The sequence below is a fragment of the Engraulis encrasicolus genome, chromosome 15, assembly GCF_034702125.1.
Source record: "Engraulis encrasicolus isolate BLACKSEA-1 chromosome 15, IST_EnEncr_1.0, whole genome shotgun sequence".
NCBI lineage: Eukaryota > Metazoa > Chordata > Actinopteri > Clupeiformes > Engraulidae > Engraulis > Engraulis encrasicolus.
In genome coordinates, this window is record NC_085871.1 from 10,911,835 (window position 1) to 10,933,242 (window position 21,408).

The window sequence follows — 21,408 nt, forward strand, 5'->3', positions numbered from 1 at the left end:
AGATTATTTGGAAGGATTTCCTTCAGTGTAGTGTACGTCTGACTTTTTTTAAATAGGTGCAGTTGGATAGGATGCTCCTGGTTACTTCAATTCATAGAGGTAGCATAAAGCACTACTGTGCTTGTGTACTGTACAGGGCCGGTGCTGACAGCTTTTTGCCAGACCCGGCACAAATTCATCTGAAAGGGCCTCAAACACAATACATACAATGTAATCTCAGGACCTAATTCTGGGCCCCCTCTGTCCCTGGGCCCAGGACAAGTGACTTAACCAAGTTAGCAACTTACTTGGCTGCAATGCAATTTCCATTGGCAACCTGCTAAGTTGCTAACGGGTTAACAACAAAGCTTTGGAGTAACGGGGTCCTGGTTTGTGCCTAAATCGGCCTTCAGACTGGCCTTCTCTGATGATGGATCAGATGAACCTAAATGCAAAATGTAGTGTGGGGACCGTCGTCTCCGTTGCCACTGTTCAGAATTGTCAACTTTGACGGTTGTGCCGGATCCGTTCACCAATCAGACTGTGTGTAGACAGAAATACAATATTTTCAATACTCAAGAATGCCCCACGATATACTATTTGATTTTTTTTTTCCCAAATACTTTTCCACTTCTATTATGCTCTCCGATACGATTCAATTCGATCATCGGCCGTAGGATTGATGCATCGATACCTATCGATTATTATTTACACCCCTACCTTCGTCATATTTGCATTCTGTCAACCATTAACGGTCGATGGTAATGGAGATGTAGGGTAAGCCTACCCGCTATACTCGGATATGAAGCATTGCTTAAGCCTGTTTTTTTTTCATAGGAGTACAAAGTAACATGCAGAGTTTTTCATGTTGTTCTTGGAGAGGCTTTAGTTTAAAGTGCTTTGTTTCTACCCTTTTTGGGGTGGAGGTCGTGGTAGTAATAAATCTTTCAGCATCATACGTTTATTTCTTTACTTTGCTAGGGGTAATCAAGACGAAAGCAGAATTCCTCTTTAACAGACAGATATGGCAAGGTGCTTGTGTGTGATATGACGAGGCCACATCTTAAGTTTGTGATTTTTGTGCAGTACATGCAAAGTATGCTCTGCAACACTTGTGTGCATCATATGTCAGCAGTAGCTTTGTTAATGCCTTTCCAGTAGATATGAGATGAGATGAGATGCTGAGAGACAATATCCTGCGTCTTCACAGTTTTGAAGCACAAAAAAACAAAAAACAGGAAAGTTGACGGAATTGGAGGGACCCGAAAGGCGCTCTCCCTTGTAATCCCCGCCTTCAAAAGACATTACCATTTTTGTCATTGTGTGTCTTATTTTGCATTATGCAGCAAATGCAAAGTGGATCACAAACACAGGAAACAGCAGTTTGTCAACAAAAAGTGTGACTGTGACTCCAGCACAGAATCAGCACATTGGGGTCCATTTCAATATCTAACCTCCTGCCGTTCTTGTGGCCTCACGGTGCGAGGCAAGGCGCGCAAGCACAATTCAAAGGTCACTTTCTCATTTGCATTTTCGAATTTTGCAGGATGTTGAATGGGGAAGAGTCCCCCATAAAGTTGTTGCGCCTAGGGTGACAGCGGGGAGAACTTTGTTTTCCTCCACACAGGCGGGGCTTCAGCAAAGCACATGGCCACAAGCACACAGCGAGTAACCTACAGGAGGTGAGATAATGAGATGGGTCCAGAGTTGCCTGAGATCTGTCAGTTTGCAATACTAATTCCCCAGAGCAAGATCAGTAGTTTTTTGAGTAAGAGAAGAGCAACTTGGTCCTTCAGTGCCCCTGACATAAATAGTGAGACAGGACCAACACAATATAGTCCAGTGGGGAAGAGGCACGGAGCAGAATTCGGCAGGACAACCAGCCGAGTGCAGAGAGAGAGCCCATTAAGAGCAATGGGGGAAATGGAGACCGTGCTTTCCTGCACACGCACATAAACGCACGCACACACACACACACACACACACACACACACACACACACACACACACACACACACACACACACACACACACACACACACACACACACACACACACACACTTCCTTCTCCAGGGATATGTCTTGACTATTGTCAGTGTATTCCGTCTTCCAGAGAGCCCTTCACTTGCCAGATCTTCACCGTTCGGTCTCTGTTACAAACACACACATACAATAGGTCATAGTTAGTAACCAAACATATGAACAAATGAATCAACAGTTTGGTATTGTGGTACATTATACATTTATTTGTGTGTGTGTGTGCGTGTGTGTGTGAGAGTTTACTTTTGATTTTTTGTTTTGACATGTTCATGCGAGTACATTTCTGTGTTAAAGTGCACTGAATACTGGAACCTTGTGTTCACTGCATGAAAAATGACATCGATGTGTGTGTGTGTGTGTGTGTGTGTGTGGTGTGTGTATGTGTGTGTGTATACTGAATACTGAGACCTAGTGTCCACTGCATCAGACATGACATCGGTGTGTGTGCGTGTGTGTGTGCGTGTGTATGCGCATGTGTTACTTACTCGGAGGCTGTGAAGATGTGGTCTGTGTTAGTTGATATGCCATTGATGGGCATGTCGTGGCCACGCAGTTCCCCAAGCGGTGCCAACGTCTCAGAGCTCCAGAACTTCAGTAGCCCCGCCCTACACACGCTGACCAATGAGGAGGATCCAGGGACCAGAGCCAACGCACATGGCCAATCAGCATGAGCAGTAGGCACTTGCTAAAAAAAACCCCAAAAAGAAACAGGTGAGATTTAAACTCTGTGTGTGTGTGTGTGTGTGTGTGTGTGTGTGTGTGTGTGTGTGTGTGTGTGTGTGTGTGTGTGTGTGTGTGTGTGTGTGTGTGTGTGTGTGTGTGTGTGTGTGTGTGTGTGTGTGCCAGCCAATAGCAGCTGTTGGCCACAGAGGTCCCATCTTTACTCTTGACTCAGGATATGTACTCTAGTCTGGTAGTCTGACCTCTAGCAGCTTTTTGTGGGTCAGGTACTGTAGCATCTGTGGCCTCACTTGTAACAGGTGTTAGTAGAAGGCATTACCTCTGGTACCCTGCCACGGGTGTAGAATCTGTGACCTGACCAATACCAACCAAGTACTTAATGTGGTGCTATGTACTGTATGAGAAGTTTTGTTGGCCAGGAAGTATCCACCTTATTACCAGGCCCACTAACCCCATCCATTTCTTGTTTTTTTAATTAAAATATTTTTAAGGGCTTTTATGCCTTTATTTTTAGCAGGACAGTGGAGGAGAGACTGGAAATGGGTGGGGAGAGAGAGATGGGGAAGGATCGGCAAATGACCCGGGCCGGAATCGAAACCCGGGTCGCCAGTGTAGTGACCCAGTGTCTTACCGTTAGGTCACGGTAGGGCCACCCCATCCATTTCTAGCACAGGATTTAGCACTAGCAATTGCTAACCAAATAGTAATGGCGCTGCCTTGTAACCATGGATAATAAGGTGGGTAGTCTCACCTTTAGCAGGCGTTTGTTGGGACAGACAATAATAGCAGAGAGAGTAGAGAGAGAGAGGTTCCATTGGCCCATTGTTTCCGCGTTCTATTATTGCAAAGGGGAGGAGGGTAAATCCCCCTTTAGGCAGACCTAGGCAGACCTAAGGACTGTTCTATTCAATGCTAGGAGTTTTATGACACGCCCCTTTAGGCAGACCGGAACCTGGTCATGTTAGGTGCCCATAGCAACCTATTATGTTGGCATATCTCTATACTTAAAGAATCTCTGGTAATGGCGCCGCCTTGTAACCATGGATAATAAGGTGGGTAGTCTCACCTTTAGCAGGCGTATGTTGGGACAGACACTAATAGTAATTATTATCTCACCTCTAGTAGGTGTTTACGGGACAGGTCCCATTTCTTGATGCTGTGGTCTCGCGATCCACTGTAGAGCACGTCTCCCTGCACCAATAAGGACTCGATGCCGTCCAGGTGGGCGGGGTCAAAGCTGTGGGTGGGCGGAACACCGCCCTGGGAGCCCTCAAGCACGTCAAACATCTGACAAGCAAAAACACACCAACCCACAACAATATTAGTTCATAAACAGCAGTCAGCTGTCTAATGAGCAGGTTAACCCTTGGTAACAGATGGGTGTTTACACTGTATATGAACATGTCAGTACCACAACAATAAGGCCAGTGAACAAAGAGCCCTCCTTCTCCTTGAAAGACCATCTTCAGATGTAGCATCAATTCTGTCTCAGTACAAAAGCAGCTCAAGTTAACCTTGAGGTAGTGGTAAACCATCATATAGGAGAGTTTGGAGTCCGCATTTTCTTAACTAAATGACAAATGTATCTATGACAAATGTATGACAGACAGACGTTTCAGCCTGAGCCTTGTCTACAATAAAATAGAAGAATTAAATTTGAGACGAGAGTGTGGCTTTACTGCAATATATGTTGTTGTTGACTCACCTTGATGTTGTGGTCTTTGGAGCCGGTGAGGACCACATCTTGGCCATTGGCCATCTGGTCAACCGTCAGGCACATGACGGGACCGTGGTGACCGGTCAGTTTACCAGTGGACACGAACCTGCAGGGGAACACACACACACAAACACACACACACACACACACACACACACAGACAGACACACAGACAGACACACACACACACAGACACACAGACAGACACACAGACAGACACACACACACACACACAAACACACACACACACACACACACACACACACACACACACACACACACACACACACACACACACACACACACACACACACACACACACACACACAGACACACACAAACACACACATTGAGTGGCCGATATATACCCTTACTGAATGATTGTGTGTGTATGTATGTTCATACTGAGTGATTGTGTGTGTGTGTGTCTGTGCATGTGCGTGTGTGTGTACCTCCTGTGTGTGTGTGTGTGTGTGTGTGTGTACCTCCTGTGTGTGTGTGCGTGTGCGTGTGTGTGTGTGTGTGTGTGTGTGTGTGTGTGTGTGTGTGTGTGTGTGTGTGTGTGTGTGTGTGTGTGTGTTCATGTCTGCATACCTCCTGAGGTCCCACATGCGTACTGAGTTCCCTGCCGCGGCGTAGAGGAATGATCCAGTGGGGTTGAGGCCAATCTGATTGATCTGGTTCTCTCCTGGTGGGATGGCGACGCCTCGGTTGCCGAGGGCAGCACAGCTGTCACCGGGGGTAACCTGTCCAGACGACCTGACACAAACACAAATATAAACATAAATTAAAGGTAAACGAACAGACTGGCCACAAACTGTGTCCATGCACATCTATCAGATGAGTATAAGTAATGCGATGCTGCTGCTTCTAATATTTTACATTTTTCAATATTGGTGGGGCTTTTGCATTATTATAATTCAGATAGGAGTGAACTTGCAGGCAAACGCACGCACTCACACGCACTCGCACGCATGTGTGCGTGTGTGTGAATGTTCTGTCAGAGTTGCATATTCACTTGGCCAAGTCACGAATGTCCCAGACTTGGATTTAGGCTAATTCCAGACACAACACGCAGAGAGAGAGAGAGAGAGAGAGAGAGAGAGAGAGAGAGAGAGAGAGAGAGAGAGAGAGAAGAGAGAGAGAGAGAGAGAGAGAGAGAGAGAGAGAGAGAGAGAGAGAGAGAGAGAGAGAGAGAGAGAGAGAGAGAGAAAAAATATGCCTGGGGAGGACTAACAGATGGTCAAGACTCTGGTTTAGTCAAAAGACTGAGAACACACAGTGTCTGTCTGACTTTGACTGTGTGTGTGTGTGTGTGTGTGTGTGTGTGTGTGTGTGTGTGTGTGTGTGTGTGTGTGTGTGTGTGTGTGTGTGTGTGTGTGTGTGTGTGTGTGTGTGTGTGTGTGTGTGTGTGTGTGTGTGTGTGTGTGTGTGTGTGTGTGTGTGTGTGTACATGCATGCAGGCACAGGCTGTTTCACACAGACTCACAGGGACATGTGTATGCATTTGTATCAGGATTTCAAACCCGAGAGCAACACTGAGACAATATCCATTAAAGATATATTTATCATTTTTTTTGTCATTTTCTTTTTTTAGTAGAATGTGCAAGTTTAGGTCTTGAGCTCAAAGCTATTCAATGCTTTAGAAAACGTATTGGCTTATCTGAAAGTCTTTAAAAGTGCTAATGCCATGTGTTTTCTATGAGCAACAGAAACTTTCAGAGCTGATTTCTCTGTCTTTTTTTTTACTTGTAGAAGTGAACACATTCAAATGGCCGTAAATACAGTACATCAGACATTACCAGATTCCCATAAGTAAGGTATCATCATAAAGTTTAGAATCTGCACAATCAGAGTCTTGGGCCTACTTGCGGCCTGCTGTTTTGTGGCTTATCACTTTTGGCACTAAGGTCCCAAACTTGTGTGTGTGTGTGTGTGTGTGCGCGCGCAAGCCCCCAATGGTGGCCCAAGGGAGCAGTGCGGCGGTACGGTACCATGCTCAGGGTACCTCAGTCACGGAGGAGGATGGGGGAGAGCAATGGTTAATTACTCCCCCCACCAACCTGGCGGGTCGGGAGTAGAACCGGCAACCTTTGCGTGCATGCGTTTCTGACTTACGTGAGAGTGCGTATGCACTTGGCGGAGTCGCGTATGTCCCAGACCTTGATGTAGGCCGTGGAGACGGTGAAGACCAGGCTGGAGGAGTACTTGACAGACACCACGCTGCTGGGGTGGTCTCCTAGCGACATGATCTCCTGACCCGTCACCAGGTTCCACACCTTACATGTGCGGTCTGGAAGGAAGAGGTCAAAGGTTAGCAGTTATTTAGTTAGGTTATGTTAGCAGTAAGAAGAGGTCAAAGGTTAGCAGTTAGTTTTACCGCCACAAGGTCAAAATAAAGAGATATGTGGCATCTCCATATACGCTGAATATTGATATACCATGTAACATCCATGGGATTTGCAATGGCATAACAAGGGTCATTGGGACCCTCATTCCCAAGACAAGGGAGACAAAGGGGTATGTTGCCCCGGGCCCAGGGAGATAGGGGGCCCAGAATCGGGTCCCCATTACATTGTGGGTAGGGGGCCCTTTCAGATGACTTTGGCCTCGGGCCAGCAAAAGCTGTCGGCGGCCCTGCTCATTCCAAATGGCTTGTGTGCTTATTAACCCACACTATTGAGTACAGCTTACAGCAATGGTTCTTAACCTTTTTTCTTAACGCATCAACTTACCTGTGCCGAAGAGAAGTCTCGCACCCCCAACCCAAACTTCTACATGTGTGTATACACACTAAAAATGATTTTAAGTGATTCATTGCAATAATTCTTGCTTGGGACTAATCAATACCTTAATGACTTTTAAATGGGGTCCAAACATGTTTTAATTTTGTCTTAAATTGGACTAAATATAATGTTCCCAACCAAACTTTTGGTCGCAACCTTGGGTATTTACCCTTTCACCAACAAGTAAAGTGTGTGTGTGTGTGTGTGTGTGTGTGTGTGTGTGTGTGTGTGTGTGTGTGTGTGTGTGTGTGTGTGTGTGTGTGTGTGTGTGTGTGTGTGTGTGTGCATTCTCACCCTTGGAGCCAGTGAATAGCAGGTCATCAGTGGAGTCGACACACAGCAGTGCTTTGGTGTGGCCCTCCGCCACATGCACACACTGCAGCTTGGCCCCGCGAGCCTCCTTACTCTGCACCGGGTTGATCACCCCCCTGTGGACAGTAGGACACACTGCAGTTGATGCACTCTGCAATCAAACATGCAAACCCCAACAGTCTCTTGGCTTGGACGTCAAACTAGCTCCTCCTGCCCTTTCCTGTTTCTTTGCCCCTTGCCTTGGTATCGCCCTCCACCTCCATGTAGAAAACAACGTTTCCCAGCCTTGGCAGAACAACTTTTGGGTGGCTTTCCCCCATTCCACATCCCAATTTGAAATAAGAAAATGACCTTTGAATTTTGAGTTTTGGAAGATATTGAATAAAACGTTGAGTATTGATGATATCGAGCCTTGTGTCATAAGGCCACAAGCACCAGGAAAGGACTGGAGGTAGTAGTTTGATCTAGACAGCTGGATAGCATACGCAACCTCCTGCGCAGAAGTGAGCATGACTAGCATGTTAACATTCACTTGAGTTTCAACTGTTCATTGGCAGTTATGACAACATAATAGCATATGAGCATATGGTGCACAATTAAGACACCTGAGGAATATTAGAAGAACCAGACTTAGTAGTAAACTGGACCTTGAAGTAGTGGTGAATGGGGGCAACCGGCCATTCCGACATACCGCCATTCCGACAGTATTTAATTGTCATTCCGAGCCACTTCGAGTCATTTTAACATTGTTGCAAGTACGTAAATGTGCGTGAACAACGTTCTAACTCAATTGACATTTGCAACAATGTTACTACATGAGGGGAAGTGGAGAGAGTGACAGCGCAATGACAGAATTAGAGTATAATTTAGTGTCTAATTTTGTCACGGTCCAAATGCCCAAAGGTAGGGTCTAAATACGGCGGTATGTCGGAATGGCGGTATGTAACCCTTGAGTTTCAACTGTTCATTGGCAGTTATGACAACATAATAGCATATGAGCATATGGTGCACAATTAAGACACCTGAGGAATATTAGAAGAACCAGACTTAGTAGTAAACCAGGCAAGGTTAACCTTGAAGTAGAGATAAATCATGTAAAAGAAGAGCCTGGAGGCCTCATATTCTTAAATAAATGACATCTGTGGGCTATCTATTAGAAGGGTTACTACTTCCTGTAGGTTAACCTAGCCAGGTTTTTTACTTGATCAGCTTCTGGAATATCCCCCGGCAATGTAAGCAGCGGCATGGCAATAAAATACTACATGCTTGGACCACAGCTTGTAAAGCAGTGCACCATAAAATATGCTTATTGTAGGCTTATATACACTATACTATGTGTTTGTTATTTCATTCAACTAGCCAGGCAAGCAAATTATTATGCAAGTATTTTTAGCATGTGCTTCAGATGAGATGCTCGATTGTGTCACAAACGTGTGTGTGTGTGTGTGTGTGTGTGTGTGTGTGTGTGTGTGTGTGTGTGTGTGTGTGTGTGTGTGTGTGTGTGTGTGTGTGTGTGTACAAGTAGTGAAACTATGACATGCATTTCAGCTTGACTGTGTTTGTGCACGTGTGAGTGTATATTTGTGTGTGTGTGTGTGTGTGTGTGTGTGTGTGTGTGTGTGTGTGTGTGTGTGTGTGTGTGTGTGTGTGTGTGTGTGTGTGTGTGTGTGTGTGTGTGTGTGTGTGTGTGTGTGTGTGTGTGTGTGTGTGTTTTCTTGTGCAAATCGTTGAATGAAGACATGCACCCATTTTTGCATTCAGGCCTCAGGCTGAAGAGAGACATGAGGCGGAGGAGAAAAGAAACGGACGGATGATGAGAAACAGAGAATAGCAGACGAGGAGGAAGACAAACACAAAGGGCACACAGCAGGGCAAAAACAAGAGACTGAAAGGAACATAGGAGGAGGAAAAGAGGGGCAGAGGGGGTAAGGAGAGGAGAAAGGAGCAGAGAGCAAAACGGAGAGGAAAAGGGAAGAGAAGAGAGAAGGAATAGAAAAGGAAGAAAAGAGAGTGAGTGAGTGAGTGAGTGAGTGAGTGAGAGAGAGAGAGAGAGAGAGAGAGAGAGAGAGAGAGTGTGAGTGAGTGAGAGAGAGAGAGAGAGAGAGAGTGTGAGTGAGTGTGTGAGAGAGAGAGAGTGTGAGTGTGAGTGTGAGTGTGTGAGTGAGTGAGAGAGACAGCCTGTGGTCAGAGTGTGAATGAGAGGGGAGAGGGGCAGTGAAACGGCGATGGCAGGGGAAAGTGTGAAAGATAAAGTGATACCTGTGCGACTCTAAAACAGCCGAGTCATCTAGCCTACAACAACAAAACACACACACGTACAGATTCACACATCAGGACAGTTGTAATACACCAAGACCCCTTAAGAGAGGGGACACACAGACACACAACTGAAGGACACACAGACACACAGACTCGTCTGTAGGTCAGAAAAAAATACACTGCTTGCCTCTCTCTCTCTCTCTCTCTCTCTCTCTCTCTCTCTCTCTCTCTCTCTCTCTCTCTCTCTCTCTCTCTCTCTCAGGAAAATAAATGGTGAGAGCGAGATGGGGAAGGGCCGGCAAAGGACCCGGGCACGTCTTGAACCCGGGTCGCCGGTGTGGCAGTGCAGTGCCCTACCGCTTGAGCCATGGCAGGTCCAGTAGGCAGCTTTCTGTTGCCCTTTCAACAAATGGGACTTGGAAGAATAGGGTGTTTTTAAGACAATGCTTTCGTTCGTTCTCTCTTTGTCTCCTTCACTTAGGCAAACACACATTCTCTCCAGTACAGGTCTTGATGACTCTTGATCATACAGACACATTCTCTGTCTGGGCAGGTAGTTGTATTAGGCTTATGTTATGTTTGGCTCTCTCAGACAGTTTGGCTTACTTTTTCACGCACGCACGCACGGACGCACGCGCGCATGCACGCACGCACAGACGCACGCGCGCACGCACACACTCACGCACTCATCTCAGGTGGCTTGTCTTTCTCCATAGATGGCAACTGCCCTCCTATCTCCAGCACACGCACGCACGCACCAATCTGCACACTTACATTCGGCTCTCGGGCGGCTTGGCTTTCTCTACCGATGACGACTGCCCCCCCCTCTCCAGCATCCGTCGCCGTGCCAACGGCGAGCGTTCCAGAGCCCGGCGTTCCACTGCCGTGGGAGACCTGGCTCCCGATCTGCGGCACGGAGAGAAAAAAAAAGGAAAAGAAACACAGGACTCTAATTAGCCGTTGCCATTCCTTCACTGGTTGCCATGGTGACTCTCTTCATGGCTAATGAGCGATGTTCCAGCGGCCGCTGCTGCACTTGGCTGACTTGAAGCCCTGAAAAGGTCAGACACTTGTAGTCATGAGTGTAGCCATTTGAGGCTGAGCTCCAGTGACTGGTAAAAGGAAATCTGATCCTGTTTTATGGATTTTAGCCGAATCCGACATTCTCTACAGTGATTAATTGGTATATGTTCGATTGTTTTTTTTTATATCACTTCAGTCTCGGTCTCATTTGCGTGCGTATGTTTTTACATTACATTATACAGTAAGTAGCCCAGTTTATAATTAGTCCAGCCCACACAGTTCAAGACTCGGAAATATGCTGATGTTGAGAAACACTCACGCACTTATACCTCTGGATGTGCTTGCTTTGTTTGCAGAGGTGTAATAAGTAAAAGTAAATTCGTGCTTTAAGTACAACACCAACTAACAAACTTCTCTCTCTAACACGTACTGTACATGCACGCATACGCGCGCATACACACACAAAAAAAACCCTGACCGCATGTAGGACCTACATGTTCCTGGGTGTGAGTGTGTTAGGGGAGGTGACACTCTCCCTCTCCCCCAGGAGGAGACCTCCCTCTGGGCTGTCGGCCACCGGCAGCACAGGGGGCGTGAAGTCCTCCGCGGCCGCATCGGTGCTCGGGTCGGCATACAGCAACTCCATTTGGGTAGTGGTCCTCCGGCGTGCCTGGAGACAGAGGTCGAAGGTCATTGAAAGGCTGTGCTAAGGCATCATACCAAAAAAATCCTAGTCGAGGTAATTTCTTTATCCTTCACCATCTCTATCTCCAAATACTTTCCAGTCACGGCATGAACACACCAAAAGAGACAAAAGCTACGAAACGTCGCCGGACTGTTCTCGTAGCATAAACAACACCAGCAACAAAAACGATAAGAGAATGACTGCTAAAAGCAAAATTCAAGCATTCAAACATTCCGATTGGCTGCGGTGGCTGTCGCCGAACCACATCATAGCTCATTACCATATTCGCACAAGTTCAACTACAAACTGTTACTCAGATCGCCTCGTCCACCAAGTCAGCAGTTCCTCTATACAAAGTCAATCACGTCTGTCTCTGTTATCGCTCTTGCCGCATTTGGTGTGGCAATGTGGTAACACTGTCCTATCAATGAAGGCATTTGTATCAGGCTCCCTAGCCTGACTCTCGCCAGGCCCTTGTGTATTTCCGCTCAGGGGTGCATTTCTCGAAGCCATAGCTGCTAACTATGCTACTTTGTTGTTTGCAATGCAATTTCCCACGGACAACTACCAAAGATGCTAACTAGCTAACAACTATGCTTTCGAGAAACGCACCCCAGCACCCCAGCTTTGTGAGCTACAGTTGTTTCAACAACAATGGCTACTCACATGGATTCATCATCGACATTGATTCTGTAATTTTAATTGTTCGATTCTGTGAATAGTTAAAGTACCGGTAGCACCAATACAGTAGCATCATTACAATTGTCAAACAAGTGTTGCCCCAATCACGTGCAAGGACTTTTGCTAAAACCACACCTTCGGATGACCTATTCTTTAAATTAACCACACTGTCAGTGGAAAAAAGACTTGTACCTGGGACTGTACTCACAAACATGCATAAGGAGACATACTGTAAGCACTAGTACCTTATTCCTGGGCCTGGCTTCTCCACAAAGCTTCATTAAGTCTGAGGCCAGAGAGCTGCAGAACAGATCAGGAGGGGTTAGACACATAGATACAGTACACAAAGGCAAACATACAGGAAAGGAATTTCCAGGGCCTTTGATCAAAGCAGAAATGGCCTTCTATCTCTCTCTCTGTGTGTGTGTGTGTGTGTGTGTGTGTGTGTGTGTGTGTGTGTGTGTGTGTGTGTGTGTGTGTGTGTGTGTGTGTGTGTGTGTGTGTGTGTGTGTGTGTGTGTGTGTGTGTGTGTGTGTCATACATACCTGCCCTCGGTGGCCGGGCTTTGGGCTGACTCATCGCTGCTGCTCTCGTCTCCATTTTCTGGCCAATCAGAGAACAGATACAGGTCAAACTCGGGATAATTCACCTCTCTCTCTCTCTCTCTCTCTCTCTCTCTCTCTCTCTCTCTCTCTCTCTCTCTCTCTCTCTCTCACTCTCACTCTCACTCTCACTCTCACTCTCACTCTCACTCTCACTCTCACTCTCACTCTCACTCTCACTCTCACTCTCACTCTCACTCACACACACACACACTTTTAAATATGTCAGTCTTGATGTTCTTGATGAGGCTCCAGAGTGCGAGAGGGTGTGACTAATGACTAGTACTGCTGTGTGACATGCTCTGGCTTTACTGGACACATCCCCGTGCCAGCGCCTCTGAATTCTACAGAACCAGAGAAGAAGATGGAAGGTCAATGGAAGGTCATATTGTCAGTAGGATCAGAAGGGTCACAGGAAATGACATCAAAAGAGCAAAGAAGGCTACAGGAAGTGGCATCACAAGAGCAAGAGAAAAGGCACTTCAGGGTAGTACTTAGGTGGCTGGTTAAGAAGTGGTTTTAGAGAGGTCATTTGCAAGGTGCTAGTGTTTATGTGAAGCATAAGAACAGGAATATGACAAAGAACCATAACATTACTACTGCTCACTGTTCAGTTTTTGAGGATATGTCATATATAATATATATACCGCAGATGGTAGTGCAAGTAGACCTTGTATACCTTTGTTTTGTTGTTGGTAACGTATGAAAAGGTGGCTAAAGTAAATGTATTCTTCACATTCTTTAAAATTTGCCAACACAAAAATGTTTTTTATGGGCTTTTATTGTTAGTCTAAACTGCTGTAAATGGCTGCTGCTGAGGACCAGTATCTCTCATCTACACCCAGGGCCGGATTGAGATTGCCTAGGGCCCCTAGGCTACAGGTTGCTGTGGGCCCCCCCAAAAGGCAAATATAACGACACCTTTACGTAGACAGTGACATTTATGAGCTAGGAATTCAGGATAACTATTCTACCAACTGTACTCAATGTGACATATGAATCTTTCAGTATCGCATCCTGTCACAATTCTGTGAGTTTTTTTTTCCACTTTTGGCCAATCAGCCCCCCCCCTGGAAAGTGGGGGCCCCTAGGCTGCAGCCTTATCTAGCCTGTGCATTAGTTCGGCTCTGCCTACACTATCTGCAGATGCACAACAGTGTGCATCACCAAAACTGTGACCACAGGCATATCAGTAGAGATTAGGCTGACAAGGGCCATCCAGTCTATTGAGAAAGAACTCCACTACACTACTTCCTGAGAACTAGCCAGATAAAGACTGAGACAGTGGCCATCTATAGAGGAAGATAAATGCTGGGTCACATCCACACAAGAGATGAGATAGTGTCCCCAGTGTAGAAGAACAACGGTAAGACAGCTTGAGAACTGCTAAGACAGGGCAAACGTCGTGCCTCATCTGTGGAGGAAGAAAGAAAGAAAGAGAAGAGCAGAAGAGTGACTGCTGCAGTTAAGGGCCTTCAGAAAGACCCATCTGTGAAGGAAGGGGGGAGGTTAGGTGACTCGTGCTACCAGTAGCTAGCAGTGTGTTACTCTCTCCGCGGTTAGTCTAACGCTGATGGTCTCCACAGTCCTCTAACATGGACCACATCATGTCCTACATGTCCCCCTCATGTCTCCTCACCCAATCACACCTGAACACAGGTGAGACCTGCTCATTAGAGAATGATCAGTGTGAGGTGTGTGATGCCGATGATACATGACACTTGAGCGAAGCTCAAGTCTTTCCAAAAGATGGATCATTTTGTCTTTTTTAGCATCGCTCCTCTTCTGTCCATATGAATGAATGAGACACTGATCTTTGTATGGCTCAATTTGTATGCAGGGTCAGTGATGTTTTAGTAGTATCACTTGTTAGGGTGGTGCAACCACAGCTAATGCCACTATTGTATGGATTAAATGATTGTTTTACTTTTGGTGGAATGTCTAAGAAGCATATCCCTTGCAGTACATTAGGTAACAACAACTAATTAATGTATAGGTATTAGCTGCGGTCGTATATCACCTGACATCTGAGGCCCCCAAAAAACCATCTCTGACATTGACCCAGGCATGCATCACCACCGTAAGGGCTAGACACAGGACATGAAGGGTGGTAGCAGGACCTGTTGGCATGGCAGGACTGGTGGAGACCCTGTTACCATGGAGACGCATGCACTCAAGAGTAGGGAATGAGAACGCTGGCGGGGTAAGAAGAATGTTCTAGAATCAGCGTTGGTTCCGCTACTCACCTGACGGCACGTTACCTAGTTCTGTTTTAGAATTCAGGGTCATCACACAGAGGAAAGAAAAGAGCAAAAGAAAAATGTTTAAAAATCAAAAGAAATGATTGGCTTTGATCGACAGATGGATAGTGTATGTTAACATTTTGGCACATGTGGGGAGATTGTGTAAGTGTGTGTGTGTGTGTGTGTGTGTGTGTGTGTGTGTGTGTGTGTGTGTGTGTGTGTGTGTGTGTGTGTGTGTGTGTGTGTGTGTGTGTGTGCACTTGCAAGTATGTGTAGGCTATGTGTCTTTTGTATGTCTATGTTCTACTGTGAAAAATGTTGAATGTTACCTATTGATGTCCGTGAAATGAACCAAATTTTGTTGTGACATGATGGAGAAGATCTGTATGTTGTATTGACTAGCGAGGAGACTGAAATATTGTCAGACTGCAAGAATGTCTGTGACTAGCTGGAAGAGTATGAAATTGTAATTGGTTGATTGATGGGCTCGATGAGCCATGATTGGTTGTTGAGTTAGTACTCTTGAACTACAACAGCTCAGATTGGTGGACCTGTTTGCATGAAGGAGTATTCTGGCTGGATACCTACCCTGTAGGGCTGCCTAACAGGATGTTAAACTGATTTATTGGCCTGGTGATCCATTAACCATCTCAACATGGAGAATTCTGACTGGTTTGTAGACCACTGCCATATGGAGCGCCTCACTTGTTTTGGCCCGGTGGTGGTACAAACCTCTGGTCCTGTTAACCCTTTGCAAGCTTTCTGCTAGACCATCTCCTTTGAGGATGTACGAATAAGAGCAGCTGGTTCTGATTGGTTGATCAGGATCAAGGAAAGCGCAGTGATTGGCTGCTTACCCTGTAGGGCGTTGCCCAGCAGGGCGTCGAGCTCGGGGTTGAGCTCGGCCTTCTCCTTGAGCATGTGGAAGAGCAGCTGGTTCTGGGTGGCGCTGGTGATCTCCGTCTGCTTCAGACGGCCCTCCATCACCTTGATCTGGGACTCCTTCTGGGCAGCCAGCAGGCCCTGGGGGACGGCACAATACACAGCTTGTTAGTAGGGCTGTCACGATAACGCATTTTGCTGGACGATAAATTGGGCAAGAAATGATTGCGATACACAATAATATTGTTGTCGTTGTCATTTTCAAACAGCATAATGACAATGGGATACCAATGTAATAGAAATGCAAACACACCCTTTCTAATTTTGAAAGCGTCGCGGCAGGGGGTGATGGATAGATAGATGATCGACATCTTGTTAGAACCTATCATACATGTTTTTTTTCATTTACAAATATTTGTGTTGTGAGGAAGGGCAAGATGCTAAGCAGCCAACCACGTGAGCTCATTTTTTTGACAGACAGCAGTTTCCAACAATCAGAGGTTGAACAGTGCGCAGCCAGGGATTGCTTACAAATGGTAAACCCATGAATATGACTGACCTGCATGAGAGTAAAATACTTTTTTTGGGGCTCAGACGTCAGGTGGAGTAACAGCAATTGATTCCCGTAAATTAATTGGACATCCAATGTTTCTGAGCCTGTACCTGACATTTCACTTTTGTCTGTTTTGTTAGTTGGTGTTGTCCTCTTATGTGTTATATTGTGTTGCAAACCCCCTGTCTCCGACACAAATTTCTCCTTGATGGAGACTAATAAAGAAATCTAACCTAACCTAACCAAATTAATTCATGTCATGTTGATCTGGGACTCCTTCTGAGCCGCTTACAGACATTGTGGCTGAATTCACACGCTGTTAGACCATGCACAACCTACAGGTATGGATCCCCTAAGCTTTGGACTTCCTCACAGCTTTAAGACAGCCCTCCATCACCTTGAGTGTGTGCGTGTGTATCCTTTATTGATGGCCATTGAAAGGAGGATGTTTTTTTTTATTTTTTTAAATCTATATGATTGTGTGTGTGTGTTCGTGCGTACCTTATTGATGGCCATTGACAGGAGGTGGTCCAGCAGCATGCGTGCTTCAGACAGCGTGCACGAGCTGATGACTGCAGACACATCCACAGTATCACCCTCCTCCTGCACAACAGAACACCACACGAACCAGACAGACACGTTAAGAGTCATCACATCGACTCTGGCACGACGTCATCATGTACATTTACAACAATGCAACACTGTATAGTAGTTCCATTCTCTGTACCTCAATGTGTTAAAATGTAAGAACAAGCTTGTAAGCTGAACATGACAAATCATTTTTTTCCTAATGTGCTCATAGTGTACCTAATAACATAATAATGTTCTATATTAGACTAAATTAAAGTAGAAAAAACAAATTCTTAACATTTTTAATAGAAATGATCTTTGACGTTGGCTTCTTCAATCTACATGATATTGGCCTGGCACTCGGTAATGCTGTCATTGATGTTGTCCATGTTGGCGCTCACACACACACACACACACACACACACACACACACACACACACACACACACACACACACACACACACACACACACACACGCACACACGCACACACGCACACACGCACACACACGCCCTCTCACCTTGGCTTCCTCCATCTGCATGATGTTGGCCTGGCACTCGGCGATGCTGTCGTTGATGTAGTCTATGTTGGCGGAGAGGGACTCCTGCTCCTCGCTGAGCGAGCCCAGTGTGCGGTCCCCGTCCGCCCCCTCCGTGGCCATCTTCTCGCGCTTGCGCCACACCTTCTCACGGCGACGCGTAAGCTCCTCCCTTTGCTGTGTGACGTCACAACGACAATGACCAATCAGGAGAGGGATAATCATGGAAGGAGCATCCCTGAAGCTGGGCTCAAACAACACGACAATCGGCTGTGTTTTCGGTTGAAAACCCCCCTTACGACAACCGGTGGAACGTTACCCCCCAGGACCATCGCAAGCGATTGTCGGGCAAGATTTCCTCGTTGTGCGTAAAGCGTCTGCCAAATGCAATGTAATGTAATGTAATGTAATGTGTGACGTTATAAGATAGAATTTTGCTGGTTCAAAGAGTCGCTCATCGCAAATTGTAGATATCAAACACTGTTTGACATTTACGACTCGAAATGGAATGTCGTGCATTGCCTCTGTGTTTACGAGCAGGGTTAAGATTGGCAGTGGCGATTCTCTTTATGTGTGCGGTACAACCCAATGCCAAACCATGATTATAAAGTCGTGTAGTTTGAGCCTGGCTTGAGACTACAACTCCTCCCTTTAATGTGATGTTACAGCGACAATAACCAATCCGGAGCATGGGAACCATGTAATGAACATCTTTCGTGACGTCCCTGAGACTAATAGCTCCTCCCTTGGCTGGGATGTCACAATAACAATGACCTATGAGGAGAATAGTAATCACGTCCCCGTCTGCCCAACATGATCTCCAAAAATTCCGTGCTCCTGGACACGGATGTTAAGGACACAAAATCTGTGTCCAGGAGCACGGATTTTGCCAAAATTCCGTGCTCCTGGACACGGAATTATTTTCCGTGATGGACACACAGAAGTGCTCTCTCTATACTCCCACAGCTCTATGTTTCCAGTCTTGTGTTTTCTCAGGATTTTTCTAATTTCAAATATTTTTTCTCAAAAAAAACATTCCTTACTGACAGGTTAGGGTTAGGGATTGTTTTGGTCTGGGTACAGCTAGTTTTCTTTCATTCAGTATATGAATTTGATAGCCTAGCAACCAACTGGAAAAGGTATTTCTCAAAAATATGTCTTTAATGACAGGTTAAGGTTAGGGAATGTTTTGGTCAGGGCAAAACTTAAATTGCTATAGCATTATTTTGTTTAGGATTAGCATTTGGTATGTATTTTCTAATGATAGAGTGAACACAGTGCTGTGGTCATAGCCTATAGAAAGCACTTCCGTGTGCCCATCACGGAAAACAATTCTGTGTCCAGGAGCACGGAAAACAATTCCGTGTCCAGGAGCACGGAATTTTGGCAAAATCCGTGCTCCTGGACACGGATTTCTTGTCCTTAACATCCGTGTCCAGGAGCACGGAATTTTTGGAGATCAGGCTGGGCTGCCCCCTCTGTAACTCTCGTCTCACACTTGCACCACACCTTCTCGCTGCGCCGTGTGACCTGCCTTTGCTGTGACGTCACAACGACAATGACTATGAGACAGGTATAGTATGAGGTATGAGACAGATCAATAACAAAACAGCTCATATCAGTCTCTCTATATTGGAGTTATTATAATTAACCCCTTAGCGCAGAACCTATGTTACAGCCTTACTGTCCCCAAAATTGTAATGGCTATGTCTTAATCTGTTACTTCAGGCTCTCTGTAATGTAGGGCTGGGCGGTTCTGGAAAAAATTAAGGTTTTCTTGATGAAAATTAATATCATGGTTCTCTGCACGATTTTTTTCATAAGTGGCGATTTTCCCCTACATCTCAATGTTTCTGAAGAAAAGGCTGAAATTAAATTTAAAAATGAGAAAAAAATTATTAATTTTAATTAATCTCCATTTCTATTTTAATCACTTTTTTGGAATAAAAACTTTAAAAAAACCCTTCTTTCATCAAAAAGTGAACCTTGTGTAGGTGAAAACCGTTTTTTTCACGTTTTTTTAACGGTATACCGCCCAGCCCTACGGTAATGTTGTTATGATGTAGTTGAGTAGTTTCAGCAAATAGTGAATAGGCCAGCGGGCGACCCCATCTTCACTAAGAGGCTACTATCACATACAGTATATTAATATCATTTCACATGTCTGAGAGCGTATGTGTAAATTAATGTGAGTACGTACCTTGAGCAGGCGGTTCATGTCGGTCTCCATGTTGGAGATGGTCATGCGCTGCATGATGATGTCAATGATGCGCCTCTCCAGTGACTGCCACTTGGCCCGCGCCGTCTTGGTGGAGTACACACTGCCTCGCACAGGGTAACGCCTACTGTATGTGGCAACACACAGACACAGACGCGCACAAGCGCACGATATGAATAAAGATTAAACACACATGCGCTAATATCCCTTTTGCTTTCTTTTTTATGCTTTGTTCATAGTCATTGAAAACTAAACTCCAATTCAATGTTCAATATACAACAGATTCATTAGTGTTGGGAAATGCCCATCAGGTTTAAACAATTACTTAACAAGCAGGTGTAACTGGACTCCAGCTCTTTGTGCATGTGTGCATGTGTGCGTGTGTGTGTGTGTGTGTGTGTGTGTGTGTGTGTGTGTGTGTGTGTGTGTGTGTGTGTGTGTGTGTGTGTGTGTGTGTGTGTGTGTGTGTTTGTGTGTGTGTTTGTGTGTGTTTGTGGATTCTAATATGCAGACTCCCATCCTCCCTTGCTCACTTGCCTCCTTGTGGCCTTGTGATGACGTCACTGACAACAGAATTGTATTTCAATATCTCGCAAAAGCTCAATTCTAATGTCATTTTCTCATTTGCAAACGGGATAGTGAATGAAGAATAGTCCCCCAAAAATTGTTGTGGCTAGGCTGACAGCAGGGAAACTTAGGGGGGTGTGAGTGTGTGTGCGTGTGCGTGTGTGTGTGTACCTGGTCCCGTTAGTGGGGCCGGCCCCGGGTGTGTGTGGCCGGGCGGTGGTGGGGATGTGTGTTGGGGTGGAGCGGTGAGGGGCGCCGTCCTGCTGGGACTCTTGCTGGATCACGCGCCGGCTCGCCCTACCTGAGGCCGGCCTCACCTGCCGCCTCAACGCCGTCACCTAATGCAGGCACACGCACGCACACACACGTAAGAACACACACATTATGGATACAGTGCATCAATTAAATCAAATTAGAACTTCTGTTCCTCCCTTAATATTAGTGGCAGATTTCTTGCAAATACTGTACAGTTCTGGGCTTCTACCTTGCCACTTAAAAAGGCACACTAAGTTATCTTAAAATCTGTGATGGTTGGGTGCCTATTTTCACGTGAAATGACCAAATAGTAGAGCCTGGATTCATCATTTCCTTAACTTAAGAAGGTGAAATGTAAAACTCGATCATTCAAATCGACAGGAAACATTTCCTACGAGAGCGGACTGTTCCTTTAAACACCCCCGGAGACTGGCCTTGGGCATCTAATCCGGCTGAGGCTTTTTCCTCAAACGCTGTTATCCCTGAGTGGAAACGCATCACTGGTCTCACCTCCTCCGTCCTCCTCTTCAGAATGAGCTCCTGCTGTCTCTTCTGAGCCTCCAGCTGTTTCAGCATATGCTGAGAGAGAGAGAGAGAGAGAGAGAGAGAGAGAGAGAGAGAGAGAGAGAGAGAGAGAGAGAGAGAGAGAGAGAGAGAGAGAGAGAGAGAGAAAGAAATAGAGAGGAGATATGGTTACTTAAGTATGTCCTCCTAATATAATGGAGACCTTTATGGAGTATGTCCTAATATAATGGAGACCTTTATGGAGTATGTCCTAATATCATGGAGACACCCAGTGTCTGACATGAGGGGCA

The 21,408-nt window shown here is 45.8% G+C and overlaps 1 protein-coding gene across 2 annotated transcripts in view; it reads right to left on the minus strand.

Annotated features, from left to right (window-relative positions):
• Positions 1 to 2,001: 2,001 nt before the first annotated feature.
• LOC134463768 (kinesin-like protein KIF21A) overlaps positions 2,002 to 21,408 on the minus strand; it is a 53,628-nt gene continuing 34,221 nt past the window's right edge. Inside the window, exons 16-34 of one of the 2 annotated variants that reach the window (XM_063217031.1) lie at positions 21,104 to 21,172; positions 20,510 to 20,676; positions 19,754 to 19,898; positions 17,536 to 17,730; positions 16,946 to 17,047; positions 15,867 to 16,032; positions 15,013 to 15,033; positions 12,710 to 12,767; positions 12,410 to 12,464; positions 11,293 to 11,468; positions 10,550 to 10,681; positions 9,776 to 9,808; positions 7,499 to 7,632; positions 6,537 to 6,711; positions 5,013 to 5,177; positions 4,407 to 4,524; positions 3,818 to 3,988; positions 2,506 to 2,705; positions 2,002 to 2,130 (exon numbers count right to left, since the gene is read on the minus strand). In XM_063217031.1, coding sequence (XP_063073101.1) covers positions 2,073 to 2,130; positions 2,506 to 2,705; positions 3,818 to 3,988; positions 4,407 to 4,524; positions 5,013 to 5,177; positions 6,537 to 6,711; positions 7,499 to 7,632; positions 9,776 to 9,808; positions 10,550 to 10,681; positions 11,293 to 11,468; positions 12,410 to 12,464; positions 12,710 to 12,767; positions 15,013 to 15,033; positions 15,867 to 16,032; positions 16,946 to 17,047; positions 17,536 to 17,730; positions 19,754 to 19,898; positions 20,510 to 20,676; positions 21,104 to 21,172 — 2,340 coding nt within the window. In that variant the 3' untranslated portion in view covers positions 2,002 to 2,072. The remainder of the gene's footprint in view (positions 2,131 to 2,505; positions 2,706 to 3,817; positions 3,989 to 4,406; positions 4,525 to 5,012; positions 5,178 to 6,536; positions 6,712 to 7,498; positions 7,633 to 9,775; positions 9,809 to 10,549; positions 10,682 to 11,292; positions 11,469 to 12,409; positions 12,465 to 12,709; positions 12,768 to 15,012; positions 15,034 to 15,866; positions 16,033 to 16,945; positions 17,048 to 17,535; positions 17,731 to 19,753; positions 19,899 to 20,509; positions 20,677 to 21,103; positions 21,173 to 21,408) is intronic. The other variant, XM_063217030.1, reaches the window with a different exon arrangement.